This window comes from Lepus europaeus, chromosome 1 (assembly GCF_033115175.1).
Source record: "Lepus europaeus isolate LE1 chromosome 1, mLepTim1.pri, whole genome shotgun sequence".
In the NCBI taxonomy this organism is placed as follows: Eukaryota; Metazoa; Chordata; class Mammalia; order Lagomorpha; family Leporidae; genus Lepus; species Lepus europaeus.
In genome coordinates, this window is record NC_084827.1 from 179,631,839 (window position 1) to 179,646,198 (window position 14,360).

At 60.5% G+C, this 14,360-nt stretch overlaps 1 protein-coding gene across 5 annotated transcripts in view; it reads left to right on the forward strand.

Annotated features, from left to right (window-relative positions):
* AGAP1 (ArfGAP with GTPase domain, ankyrin repeat and PH domain 1) overlaps positions 1-14,360 on the forward strand; it is a 527,161-nt gene that overhangs the window by 151,974 nt on the left and 360,827 nt on the right. For all 5 annotated transcript variants that reach the window (XM_062193793.1, XM_062193808.1, XM_062193800.1 and 2 more), the window contains exon 2: positions 12,388-12,446. In XM_062193793.1, the coding sequence (XP_062049777.1) occupies positions 12,388-12,446 (59 nt within the window). The remainder of the gene's footprint in view (positions 1-12,387; positions 12,447-14,360) is intronic.

Here is a 14,360-nt window from a genome sequence, read left to right on the forward strand (position 1 = left end):
TAATTTCTGATGCATCTCAAATGAGGAGGCCGCCCTGGGCTCTCTGCTCCCGCAGCCCCAAGCCCGAGCTGTGGGAAATCCGCCGTGCTGCCACTCTGTAGAGGTTTTGGCTGCCGTCCTGGGGCTGCAGTGCCGGGGGACTGTCCGGCCGCAGAGGCTCAGCCCGCAGGCAGGGGCTGCTTCCGTGGGAGCAGAGGGGTGGGGAGTGGGCCAGCGTGTTGCATCCCCTTCCTAGCTCAGCACTTGGCATTTACAGCATTAAAAAAAAAAAAATGTTTCTCCTGTTTGTTTTCCCTGGGTAGATTTTTTTCTGATGTTAATTTATCTAATTGTTGGATATGCTTCATGTAAATGATGTTATGGGACGTGCAGGGGTGCCTGGAAGCCTGGCGCTCCTGAGTCTCCGTCCTCATGGGTTTTGTGTGGTACAGGACATGAGTCTCCTCCCCAGCGACTGATGTGTCCCGAGGGTCCCCGCTGTGTCTTCCTTGTACTGGGAGGGCTGTTCTGACCTGTGCTTGGGCCAACCAGGGGCTTCACTCTTCTCAGAGGACTTCAGCCTACACGGCTCAAGCAGCCACACCTCCAGGGTTGACAAGAAGGGGCCTGGACCAACCCCCCTCCGCCTTGATTCTTTTAGAGGGGAAAGCGGCCAGGTGGGAAGCCGCCTCTGGCTGGGCCAGCGTGGGCTGCTGGGGCGGGCGAGGTTGCTGTGGTGCAGGCGGAGGTGGATGGAGGTGGGGTGGGCAGGTGCAGGCAGGTGCAGAGGGAACCTGATCCAGGACCCTGTCAGCCCACAGCCTGGCTCTTCTGTTAAAATCTGGTGTGGAGAGCACGAATCGACGAAGCGTTCGATGTTGTCCATCTGTAACACTGAGACACAGCTTTTGGTCAGAGCACACGTGACAACCCAGAGGGACAGCGTGCTTCGTTCCTGGCTCCCTGGTGGGGAAGAACCTGAGCTTCAGCAGCCAGGGGGGCACAGATTATTTAGTGCGGGGCGGCTGCTGGCCGGGTGGGGTCTGTCCAGGGGCTATGACAGCCAGGCGCCCTGGACACCTGCTGTGTTTGGCCAAGCCCCCGGCAAGTGGTCAGACCTGCTGGCTTCTGGCAGGCTCCTATCTGGCTGGGGTGGGTTACCCAGGCTTGAGTTTTTGGGGTGCTCTCAGCGTCTGTGTGTGAAGTCACTGTGTTTCTGTTTTGTGACTTATTTGTTTCTCTCCAGTCTGGTCGTAGTATTGGTTTGGAGAAGTGGAAATCAATGGTTTTATTTTGGGAGTGCTAAATGCAGCTGTGTAGACACGTGGGGGCGGCCCGGGCTTGGCGCGGGCTCTGGGCTGCTATTTTAGATGCGCCAGAGCCTTCCTGGAAGTCGCTCAACCACAGATTCTCTGCCGTGCGGGCTGGGAGCTAGGGTCCCAGACGGCTCCCATGGGAGCGCCAGACGCACCGAGGGGGAGGGGCTTCTCAGGGAGCCTCCGGGGCTCACGTGCACGCTTCGTCCCCTCTCTCCGGCAGGCGAGGGCCTTCCACACCACCAGCGAGCCGTGACCCCTGTCACCTCCGTGCCACCCGCCAAAGCCACTGGTGACTTCCACTGCCACTGAGGTGGCACCCAAGCCGCATGCCCCGGCCTCGGCTCGGCGCCAGGCCACACTTCCTCCTGCTCCTCCCTTGCCCTCCTCTGTGCCCTCCTGGCCACTCCCGTCCTCCTCGGCCCTTGACGCTGGCCCCTCTGCCTGCCTCTTCCCAGCTGGCCCGTGTCCTCAGCAAGCTCTTCAGAGCCCACGTGCCCCTGTGTCCTGGCCGTCCCAGGTGGCGATGCCTCTCTGCGGGTGTTGGACGGCTGTGGTGACCGGTGCCGAGTGGACTCTCGGTGCCTTTCGTCCTCACACCTAGGGTGAGCGGCCTCGGGGCCCACGGTCCCCGCCCTGCCCCGGTTCCATTTCCTCCGTCCACTGCCAGCGTCGTGGTCTGCTGTCTTGGGCAGCATTCAGGCGCAGTAGGGAACGAGGTGATTCTCGCTGCTCTGTCCTGTGAGAACACCTTCCGACTGCTGGGCTCCTGTTGTCAAGCCGTCCCCTGTTACGTAGCAACACTCATTGCCCCGCGGATTGAATGGGACTGCACTTACGGTTCTGCAGGGGAACGAGACCGGGCGGGCCCGACCGTGCAGCACGGGACCGATGCGTTCCACCCTGTGGTCAGTGCCTTCCCTGCTCTCTGAGGCCTGGGAAGATGTCCCCTGTGTCTCAGCGTCCTACGCCCGGCCCCCTGGCGCGGCTCCACCCCAGCCTGGCCCCGCCGAGCGAGCAGCCGAGCGCGCCTGCGTCTCCCCGGGCAGATTTGTTTTCCCTGGCGGCTCCTGGCTCACAGCTTTCCCTTGCGTCCTTATTTCCACGTTTTCACGTTCAAGAATTCTGCGGTTTTGCTTTAGGTGATAAAATGTTTGAAAGCATCCGTCAAGCGTGCTTCAAAGTCGAAGCCTCGTAAAATTCAGGGTTCTGGCGGCGCAGTGCGGGACGGCCACGTCCTGCGGCTTCCTGGAAGGCACGGGAAGTCCCTGGTGGGAGGAGGCCGCGGCCCCTGTAGAGGGGGCCTGGGGTGTGCTGAGTCCTCTCCCCACGGACTTGTCGCTCTAGCACACTGCCCATTCCTCGTCGTTGAGCACGCCGTCGGGATTGGAAAATTCCCGAGATTGTCCCGACTGTAGAGAAGCTCGGGGGACGCAGGCTGAAGGTTTACTGTGTGTTAAGGCACCTCAGTGGGCAGCTGCCTGGGGCATAGAGACCCTAGACAGGAGGGGGAGGCTCGTGCGCACTGCTGCTCCCTGGGCCTGTGGTCACTGGCCGAGCCCGGAGCCCTGGCTCCCTCGGGCAGTCCGGGGACACTGGGAAGAGGAGAGCTCCGGGTAGGCGGCAGATCCCATATGCTCCAACCTGGAGTGCTGCCCACCCGGCCCCTTCTGTTTCCTCATCCAGGGGGAGTGGTGGTGGCCAGGGGTGACTGCCCCAGCCTGGGGGCAAGGGCAAGCCGGGTGACACCCCGGGGCTGCAGGGAGATGCCCTGTGGACGCAGGCAGTGCCTTCCGTCCAGGGTTGCCCTGGTGCTGATAAATTCACATGAAGGCTTTGGGTGGCGGTGGTCAGCCAGTCGGTGGGTTTCGCGGGGTCCGACTTTTTCTAATGCAGTGGCTCCCGATCCTAATACATGTGAGGGTGCTGGAAGAAGTTTGTGGGAGATGGAATGAAAAAGTAGGTTTATTTTTGTTTGGAAAAAAAAATCTGAATGGTTTTTGCATAATACAAGCATTTTCCGGGGACTTTTTGAGGGTCCCCTGTCGATTTCAGACAAGGCCCTGGGAAGGCCACCTGTGCAGCATCTCGCCGTGGCGCTGTCTGCAGGCTCTCGGAGCCGCTGGGGTGTGGAGAGTGAGCCAGGAGGCGGGAGCCCCAGGCATGCAGTGGCAGAGGGAGATGTCCCTGTTGGCACTTGGGAGGAGGAGCTGTGCGCCTGGAAGTGTGTGTGTGGTCTCGTAGTCAACAGTGGGGGCCGTGGGGACCGCACCTGCCCCAGGAAGACACTTGCACAACCTGTTACCACCTGGGCTCAGGATGGGCGTCGCATGGAATTAGGGTGCAGATTTCAGGGCATGAGGTCATCATTCCCGAGGGGACTATTTGCAGGCACCCCGACTTGTTCCTGCAAAATGGTGGGACAGGACCCCTCCGAGGGGCGCGGGGGAGTCCGGTGCAGGCTGCTCTGCTGGGCTCTGGTCTCACAGTTTGGGGGGTGCGGGGGTAGGAGAACTTCTCTCAGATCCTCGCACCTCCTTTTCTTTGCTTGTCCTCCCTCGTGCGTCCTTGAGACCGTTCTGCACACAGCGTCGAGGACGAGCAAGGGGGTCTTTGAAGGACTTGGGGAGAAAGAAGTAGCTGAGGGAAAGCCTGCAGGTGCCCCGGAGCCCTCCTGGCCTGGCAGCGTTCGGTCTTGGGATCTCCCGAGGGGAGGAGAGAGGGTCCTGCCGAGCACGGCCAGTGTGGAGAAGGATTCTGAGCCCCCCAGGAGGAGGGGAGGAGCCTGGGGGTGCAGGCCTTGGCGTGGGGGCATCTTGGTGGCCTGCCCTTTGTCATCCTCCCTGCCCTGACAGCCCTGGGCCTGGGGGAAGAGGGGCGAGCAGGGAGTGTGGGGGTGTAGGTCTCTGAGGCCACTGAGAAGCAACCTGAACTATGGGGGGCACAGCTAATCCGCTGACCCTGAGGTTATGTTGTGGTTGTTCATGTTGGAGCTTCAAACATCTTCAACTACGTTAAACGCCGCCTTGGAAAACGCCAGCGAGCGCCCGTGGAGTCGCGTGCCTGGACGCCGTCCGCGCGTGGTGCGCTGGCCGCGGTGCCCCTGGCCGTCTTCTGCGGCACCCTCGGGCCGTCTTCTTCCCTTTCCTTCTTAGCACAGCATCCAGGCAGCCCTGGGCCCAGCGTCTGCTCCGGCTCTCCTGGCCCCTGAGCAAACCTGCTTGCTTTGTCCCATTGTCATTCTCTTTCCTATTTGGGGACTTCACGAAGGCTTTCAGCTAAAAATAAATGCCCCTTCGCTTTTGTGTTGCAAAAAAAGGATAGTCTTTAAATATTCTCATGAAATTGAAGGTTTTCGAAAAAGGGACCCTGGTCCCTGAGGTAGTGTGTTGCACCTGTCATTTCGTATTTGTTTCTTAACCCTTGGCTATAACTTCGCGAGTTTGGTCTGGAACCAGCGTTTGTGGTCACAGGGGTAGCCGTGAACTGGTCCACCAAGGACCGTGACGTGGTTCTAACCACTGCCCCACACTGTGCTAGGAAGAGAGGGCCCCACAGCCCTGTGGGGACTGAGCCCAGGGGCCGTCAGTTAAATGTGGTCAGCGTGAGGTTTGTGCTCCCTTGTCTGGGGGAGAGGTGCTGGTGAGCCATTGGCTGAAGGCTCTGAGGTCCCCCCCGTACCGTGCCAGGATTTGGAGCCCCGATGAGCAGCAGAGCTGGGGTTCTCAGGGCCTTTGGTAGCCAGGTCCTCAGAGGCAGGGACTCTGGGACTGGGCAGGGGGCTTTGCCAGTCTAGGTCAAGTCCTTGGAAAATCTCTGCCTTCGTCCTCACTTCCTTGTCCGGTTCTTCAGTCTCTCCTGTTTTTGCATAGGTGGCGTGGCTGAAGTGGGCTCCGGCGGCATTCCGGACTCACAGAACTGTCTAGAATCTGGTGTGTGTTACTGATCACTGCACATGCATCCCCCCCCCCTCCCCGTAGGTGGGATCCTTTGAAGTACCATTACTCGACCACTTCTGACCCACCGTGCAGCCGTTTGACGCCACCCGACATGGCACAGATTGGCCCAGGGTGACAGCCACCTGCGGCAGTACCGCTCCGTGGGTTTTTCCCCTCTTTGGAGCCGGAGGCCGCAGTGAGCTCCCATTGCCGTGGGGCAGTTCCTCCGTCAGGGCTCACTGTTGTCCTCACCCGGGCCCCAGCACAGCAGTGAGTGAATTCTGGGGACAGGAGCCTGCGTCCCCTAGGTGCTGTGCCCAGGGGGTGCATCAGAAGCCGCTGTCTCAGGCCTTCCACTGCGAGGGGTGGCCCCTCGTGGGAGAGACACCTCGTGGTGTGACGAAGACACGGCGTTAGAGGGACCGGGGACATCACCCGAGGTCACAGTCAGCCCCGGGACCCAGGCTCTCAGGCCTGACGCTGATACCCTCTGCCTCCTCCTGGCCTCCCACGGACACCCGCATGCAGGGCCAGGGCTGGGCTAAAATCCCAGGGTCAGAGCCTTTGGCCTCAGGAAGTGCAGCACCATGTGCGTCTGACAGCCCACGCTCCCTTCTCCCTTCTCCCAGCTCCTGAGCAGCTGCCACACTTGGAGCGTCTGCTTAGCAAGTTGTTGCAAACAGCAGAGCTGCAGAGTCCTGGTGTGGGCTGAGAGAGCCTGTGTGCTGGAGGGAGGGCTGTGGGTAAGGTGCAGATTCCAGCGTCCAAGTCCCACGGCTGCCCCGCATGACCAGCGCCCCGTGAGCAGGGACCTGGGGATCCAGCACTGGGGGTGGTGACCTGCCCCTGCTGGGCTGCACCCTCTGGTGGGAGCTCGAGGACCTGGTCCCCAGGGCCGGCGTGGGGTTGGTGGGCCCACAGGGGAGTCGTGTTCCTCCGTGTCCTTGGTCAGTGCTCACAGAAGCTACCAGGGCCGTGGGCAGGTTTCCCGCCAAGCTGTGTTGAGATGCTGACTGAAATCACGGGGTGCATTGGGATGCAAAAACGGCACCGCCTGCCTGCCCTGCGGAGAGTTGGGATTGCACCGGGTCAGGACCTGGGCTTGTGCTCACTGTGGCTCCTGTGCTCCTGGAGAGCCTTTGCTGGGAGGCCCCGCGCGGGCAGGAGGAGCGGAGGGAGGAGTGGACGCCTGCCTCGCACAGCAGAGTCCCGGGTTCCAGTCCTGGCTCTGCTCCAGAGTCAGCCTCCTGCTGCCGCACACCCTGGGAAGCAGCGTTGATGGCTCCAGGAATTGGATCCCGGCCACCCCCATGGGGGACCTGGCTGGGGTTATGGGTTCCCAGTGTCAGCCTGGGCCAGCCCTCGCGGATGGGCGCGTGCTCTCTTTCTGCCCCTTAAATAAATAAATAACTAAAAGTTTAAAAGGAAATCACCTCCCCTTTTATTGTTATTTCAGCCCCTCTAATAAATTGCCCGTGATATGTTTGTAGAATTGGGATTTATTATCCCAGTGGGTCCCTGTCTACTTGATACTCGTGTTCGGCCTGGAGTGGGCGAGGAGGGGGTCGGCCCTGAGCTCTGATGCTTTGCTGAACGTGGCGCTGGGACTGCGAGCTCCAGGCCCCCAGGGAAGCGGGGCGTCACGAACAGGCGATTTCGCCGTAGGTCTCCAGCCCGGCGTGCTCGGAGCCTCAAGGTCAGCGTGCTCCTTAGCTGTATTCTTGCACTGCTCGCCCAGGCAGCAGCCTGGAGGATGCTGAAGGACCGGAAGTAATTGTTCAGTGACTTTGCGAGAACCCTGTTGGTTGCCACACTGGCGTTCTTGGCCTTTGAGAGCTGGTCAGTGCGGGGAGTGGGAGTCAGGGCCGTAAGGGCAGAGCGACCCCGGGCTTTCTGTGCGACGCAGCATCTGCGATGCGTCCCCACACAGGCCCGGTTCCCCTGCGTGCCCAGAGCTTAGGAATTAGGTGATCTGCATTCCCCAGCAGGCAGCAGACTGCAATTAAACCTCGGGGAGGGAGGTGTGTGTCCCCACCCAGCCTGCCACCCAGGGCGCTTCGGTCCACGGAGTGATTTTCGAGAAGTGAGCCCTTCTCGCGTTCAAATCCGAGCACGTCTTTGGTGCAGGGCTTAATGACGGCCCTGACTCTGCTGGGAAGATTTGTGGTTGTTGAAGGCAGAGCTGGGTTGTCTGGCCGGGTCTCGGGCAGCTGCCGGTAGAATCCGCAGTCCCGTGTTGTTTGCAAGCAAAGAGCAAAGGGGATTTGGACTCAGGGTGACCTTCAACAAAGGCCGGGCAGGGACACAAAACCGTCTCCCAAGGAGTAAAAGTGAACCGCTGGCGAGTTTCCGTCCCCTGCAGCTCTCTGCTCCCAGTTGCGCCTCGGTCCCCTCTCTCATCTATCAGCGGCAGTCCACATTCGACTCTTGTCCCTCTGTTTGGCCGTGGGGCTGGAGGTGGCCCTGGGAGGGGAGGTGCCGCAAGCCCTGGCCGCCTGCCCTGCTCTGGTGTCTGCCTTGCCTGGAGCCGGGGGCGGAGCTTGGCTCTGAGCAGAGCCCAGTCCTTGGCAGCTGTGTCTCTAAAGGCAGGGGACGAAGATGCTGTCCTGAGACTCTTCCGAGATTCCGGGAAGGGTTCAGTCCTCTCTCTGCAAGTGTGCTGGGGCGTGGCCGCTGAGTCCTGCAGCCGGTGCTCCTGGGAGGCTGTCTTCTTGTCCACGCTCGGCCCGTTAGCCAGGCCCAGCTTCGGGCAGTCCCTGCCGTGCCGTCAGAGGGACGCCAGGAGTGCCTGCGGCCTCCACACAGGTTTCTTCGGCTGTACAAGAAGCAGGGTGGGGTCCAGCAGTAAACAGGGTCGGGGGCCATCTTGCCTCGGTCTGTGCCTGGTGGTGGTTCTGAACGTGTGGCCTCACTGAGGTCCTTCTAGGAAGCCGGCGCCGCAGGTGCACACTAGTTAGCAGGTGCCCAGGGTCATCAGCTCGCACCTGAGCCACGGCCCCTCCTCTCTCCCTCCCTAGTGGACACTCATTCCGCGTCCATCCTGGAGCTGCGGTTGGGGCAGTGCTGTCCCTGGCTGTGTATCCGTGTGTTTATTACCCCATCACCCACTCAGTCAAGAGTGCTACAGCGGGGAAGGAACGGGGCACCTGTTAGGAACACGTTTAACACCCGTGTTCCCAGATCCAGCCCCGAGCCCCAGAGGCCGGGTCACCGCAGGCTGAGGTCAAGGTGCAGCACCCACTTGCTGCGTGTTTAAAATGACTATTAACTAACGAGCGAGAAAACAGCAAAACAAGGACGAGCCTGCGGCCGACGGCCACAAACCCAGCTGTCCCTGCTGTCGCTCAGAGCTGGGGCCCTCGGCTGCCGACGTGCAGCTGCCTGGCTTAGGGTTCCCTGCACGGCGGCCGCCTTCCTGTGTGCTCGGATGATAAGGGCAGAGCACGCTCTGTGCTTCCGGTCCAGTCCGCAGGGGGCTCCGGACAGACGTTGTCCTTCGACCTCAGGTGTTTTGGCCGCCACATGAGCACAGCCAGGCCTGAGTGTTTCTGGTACCTGGATACATCGTTCAGTCACTGGTTTTCAGTCCCAGACGACACCTCCACCCCCCGCTGTGTCCTCAGGTCCCTGTCCCTGTGAGCTCCGTCTTCACTAGCACCCGTAGAGCCACCTGCTCTCTGCCTGTCGTCTGATTTCTCTGCCTTCTGATTTCTCTTGGGAGGAGCAGAGGCCTTGGGTGTGTTACTGTCGCTTCATGAAGTTTTCAGATTTCAACCTCCTGATTTAAATGTGAATGGTGAGATGCAGTTGTGTCCAGTTTACCCAGGCACGACCAACCACGGCCTGGGGGCGTCAGTTTTACTGAATGCCTAGAAGCATCGGACCGGTGGCCGCTGGCTGTGTTCTGTTTTAAACATCTGATTCGAGGCTGACGTTTGGCTTAGAGTTGAAGGCGTTGGTGGGGGCTCCACATCCCAGCTTCACCCCTGAGTCCAGCTTCCTGCTGCTGTGCATTCTGGGAGGCAACAGGTGATGGCTCAAGGACTTGGGTCCCTGCCACCCACGTGGGATGCCAGCTCCCAGCGTCAGCCTGGCTCTGTTCTGACTTGTGGGCATGTGGGTGGGACCTCTGTTCCCGGCTGTTTCTCTATCTCAGGGAACGTGTCGTCTTCATGTTCTCCAACTCCACAAGCCCAGAAGGACCACTTCTGTAAGGGAGGCAAATCCCCTGTGGCTGGGGAACACACACACACACACACATACACACACACTCACACACCCACACCCACACACACCCCCACCCACCCACCCACACCCACACCCACACTCACACACCCACACCCCCACACACACCCCCACATACCCACACACACACACACACACACATACCCACGCCCACACCCACCCACCCACCCACACCCCCCCACACACACACCCACACCCACCCACACACACCCCCCACACACACACCCCCACACCCCCCCCCACACACACCCACACCCACACACACCCCCACCCACCCACCCACACCCACACTCACACACCCACACCCACACCCCCCCACACACCCACACCCACACCCCCCCACACACCCACACCCACCCACCCCCACACACACACACACACCCACGCCCACACCCACCCACCCACCCACACACCCCCCCACACACACACCCACACCCACCCACACACACACACCCACACCCCCCCCACACCCACACATACACACACCCACACACCCACACACACTCACACCCACACACCCACACACACACCCACACCCACCCACACACACACCCACACACATACCCACGCCCACCCACACACACGCCCACACACATACCCACGCCCACCCACACACACACCCACACACATACACACACACCCACACCCCCACACATACACACACACCCCCCCACACACACACCCACACACACACACACCCACACACACACACAGAGCTGTGCATGCTCTCGAATCCCTGCTCTGGCCCGGTCCCCGCGCTGCCAGGCCCCTCCCTCCTCAGTGTGTGTGTGCACTTCTCCATACTAGAAGGAAATGCCCAAGACAACTCAGGTTACGAAGAAAGTAGCTTGTGTTGGCGCACGCTTTGGGAGGTTCTCAGTCTAAGATTGGGCAGCCCCACTGGTTCCGCCTCCGATGATGAGGTTCTTGCACATTCCCAAGGCGGTGCCGGCATTACTGGCAGGAGCAAGTGTGGTCACTGCCAGAGCCACCAGGATTTGCTCGTGGGCCTGCACCCTGATGGTCCCGTCACTCACGAAGGCCCCGCCTCTCAGTACGGTTCATGCAGGGCTTTGGCGACCACATCTTCAGCGTGTGGGCTTTGGAGGGGCGTGCGGCCTCCCCGCCAGCGTCCCAGCCCCCACTGTGTGATGGGGCCCTGCACCCGGGGGCTGTGCCTCCTTCCTGGCCCCCGTGGAGGGGCCCTCCCGTGTGCCTTTCCTTGGGTTTCTCGCTTCCTCGTGGGGGCAGCCTTCCGTTCCTCAACAATGCTGCTGATGAAAACTTTTTAAATAAATGTTTCTTTTTCTGGTGGGAGATAAGAATTTATTCTTGCCAATTAAGTCAGGCATTTATTTTATTTACTAATTGCCACAGGCACAAACTTAGTCTGTTGGAGTGAGAAATGTGTTTGCAAGTCAAAAAAAGCCACAGTGTTTATAGGGTTGTGCATCCTTGCCTAGTGCGCCCCTGCTTCATTTACAGTGACTATTTGGTATTTGTTGTGATAAAACGAGGCAGTTTGAGCTTAGCCACCCAGTGGTGCTTCATGGAACATTTGAATTCTCACTTTAGCCCCTTTGTTTTTAGTATGGAAGTTCCTTTAAAAACTGTATTATTTAGTCTTTTACGTGGCAGATGGTGCACATTTAAAAGGGATGGAGCGGTGGTGGTGAGAAGGAAGTCGGGTGGTTTCATGTGTCCCGGAGCCACCCAGCTTTCCCGTTCGTCAGCAGCTGTGAGGGGTTCATCCCACGGAAGTGCTCCCAGCCTGGGCTGTGTACACTTGTTGGAGTCCCACATCTCTCTGGTGCACCTGCTGTCTTCACCTAACGTGGCTAGGGGGTACTGGGCACAGCCCCACCTCAGTGCATTGATGCCCCGTGGTTTTTCTATTCTGCTTAGCGTTCCGTTGAATGGGCGTCTTCCTGAACCATCGGGATCTCCTCGCACACCCTGTATGGCCATCGATGACCTAAAGAAGTGTTTTTAAAGTTCCTAGTTGGAGGGCTGGGCCATTAGGTTTTCTTGGCCTCTCAGCATTTGTGAATCCCCTAACTTCTTGTGGAAGAGAACATAGGGCGAGCCAGTTTCAGCTCCTGGGGATGGCATCGGGGTGTGTGTGTGAGGAGGTGGACCCCTCTGCTGGGTTGTCGGGGAGCAGCCTCCCTCTCCGGCTGCCCCGGTCTGTGTGACGCAGTCGCTGCCATGGCTGTTGATCGCAAGCGGAGCCCTGGTCTGTTGTCAACTGCATTGGGGTGCTCGGGGAGGCTGTCTGAGGGTGCTGCCCGGGGTGGGGGGCACGAGCCCTGCTGAGAAGAGCGCCCCAGAGCCCGGGCCCCTCGTCTTTCTGACGTGGCCTAACCCGTCCTGGCTCCACCCCGCGTGTTTATTAACATTTCTGAGGATCAAGACTGCAGCACAAAATCTTCCTCCTAAAGCCGAGGTGTGGCTAGCACCCTGGCTGCTTGGGCTCCCACAATTCCATCCTCTTCCTCACTGTTTCGGTGCTGTTTGAGGAGAGTCCTGGAGGACTTCCCGTGGGACAGCCTGCAGGCCGGGCCCCTCCTGGGACATCTCCACTCTTGCCATTGGCACCGGCGGTGGGGGGGTGTCCTAAGATAGGTTCCAGGCAGCGGGACGGCCTGTGGCTTGTGCAGGACAAGGTTGGAAAGTTCCAGAGCGTGCTGTAGACCACAGACTCGCAGTCTGGGTCGCGCGGCTGGCCTCCGGGGCAGGTCCTGAGCCCTCCCCGGAGTGGGAGGGACGCAGAGCGACCGTTGGTGCTGTCCTCACTGGCCTTCCCAGCTGCAGGATAAGGTGTTGGGGGCATCTGACCGGGTGCGGCCGTGGTCGTGGCCGTGGTCGTGGCCGTGGCGACTCACCTCACCCCTGCTCTCCTTTTACAGATGCCTTCGTGAACAGCCAGGAGTGGACGCTAAGCCGATCAGTGCCGGAGCTGAAAGTGGTGAGTGACCCCTTCTGGCCTTGGTGGCTTTCGTTCCCTTCCCAAGGGGCCCAGAGCTGGAGCAGGGCTGCGGTAACTGTGGGTGACGCTGGGCAGGGCTGGGTGTGCTCTTGTGTGCCTGTGATGGCCGCAGCAGCCACCCAGCCAGAGTGGGGCGGGGCCTGTCCTCCCCTGCCCTGTCCCGTGCAGCCGCCTTTGCTGGAAGCAGTGTCACTGCTGACGCGCTTACACAGTGCTGGCATAAAATTAAGACTTTTGCTCTTCATTAGAAACTTTACCCATTCATTGAGATTCTGTAAAGCTTCAACTTGGCCCCTGTGTTAAGTGGCCTGCTGCTGCCACCCCTAGGAGTCCACCAACGCCCCCGTCCCCATCACAACTGGGGAAGAGACAAATCCGACTTTTCCATGCTGGCCCCTGCTGCCGCCTTGCCCCCGTGTGCAGGAGTGCAGACTGCTCCTTCCCGGGGTGCTTACAGGACGGGAAAGGGGGCCGCTGGGCTTCCCAGGTCTGAGAGAACGGCCAGGAACTAGGAACTTTGGGTCATTGAAGAGAGAGCCTGTGTGACTGTCACCAGGAAGAACACCTGGGACTCAGCCTAAGTACCTAAGGATCCAGTGTGGGAGGTGCCTGACCTGGGGGGCTGTGCAACCTGGGCCCTCTTGTTCCCTGCTGCTGTGAGCCGTGGTCACCCGCGTCCCTCCCTTCCCCTGTCCCTATTGCTGTGAGCATGGTCACCTGTGTCCCCCCTTCCCCTGTCCCTGCTGTGAGCTGTGGTCACCCGCGTCCCTCCCTTCCCCTGTCCCTATTGCTGTGAGCATGGTCACCTGTGTCCCCCCTTCCCCTGTCCCTGCTGTGAGCTGTGGTCACCCGCGTCCCTCCCTTCCCCTGTCCCTATTGCTGTGAGCATGGTCACCTGTGTCCCCCCTTCTCCTGTCCCTGCTGTGAGCCGTGGTCACCTGTGTCCCTCCCTTCCCCTGTCCCTGCTGTGAGCTGTGGTCACCTGTGTCCCCCCTTCTCCTGTCCCTGCTGTGAGCTGTGGTCACCTGTGTCCCCCCTTCCCCTGTCCCTGCTGTGAGCTGTGGTCACCTGTGTCCCCCCTTCCCCTGTCCCTGCTGTGAGCCGTGGTCACCTGTGTCCCCCCTTCCCCTGTCCCTGCTGCTGTGAGCTGTGGTCACCTGTGTCCCCCCTTCCCCTGTCCCTGCTGTGAGCTGTGGTCACCTGTGTCCCCCCTTCCCCTGTCCCTGCTGTGAGCTGTGGTCACCTGTGTCCCCCCTTCCCCTGTCCCTGCTGTGAGCTGCGGTCACCTGTGTCCCTCCTTCCCCTGTCCCTGCTGTGAGCTGTGGTCACCTGTGTCCCCCCTTCCCCTGTCCCTGCTGTGAGCTGCGGTCACCTGTGTCCCTCCTTCCCCTGTCCCTGCTGCTGTGAGCTGTGGTCAGCTGTGTCCCCTCCTTCCCCTGTCCCTGCTGTGAGCCGTGGTCACCTGTGTCCCCCCTTCCCCTGTCCCTGCTGTGAGCTGTGGTCAGCTGTGTCCCCCCTTCCCCTGTCCCTGCTGTGAGCTGTGGTCAGCTGTGTCCCCTCCTTCCCCTGTCCCTGTCCATCTCCCCACAGCACTGACCTTTCTGTGCAGCACCTGCTAGTGGGCTTCTTCCCTGGTGGGAGACAGAGCCCCCTTACCCTGGTGCCTCGGTGGGAGACAGAGCCCCCTTACCCTGGTGCCTCGGTGGGAGACAGAGCCCCCTTACCCTGGTACCTCGGTGGGAGACAGAGCGCCCCCTTACCCTGGTGCCTCGGTGGGAGACAGAGCCCTCTTAACCTTGGTGCCTCGGTGGGAGACAGAGCGCCCCCTTGCCCTGGTGCCTCGGTGGGAGACAGAGCCCTCTTAACCCTGGTACCTCGGTGGGAGACAGAGCC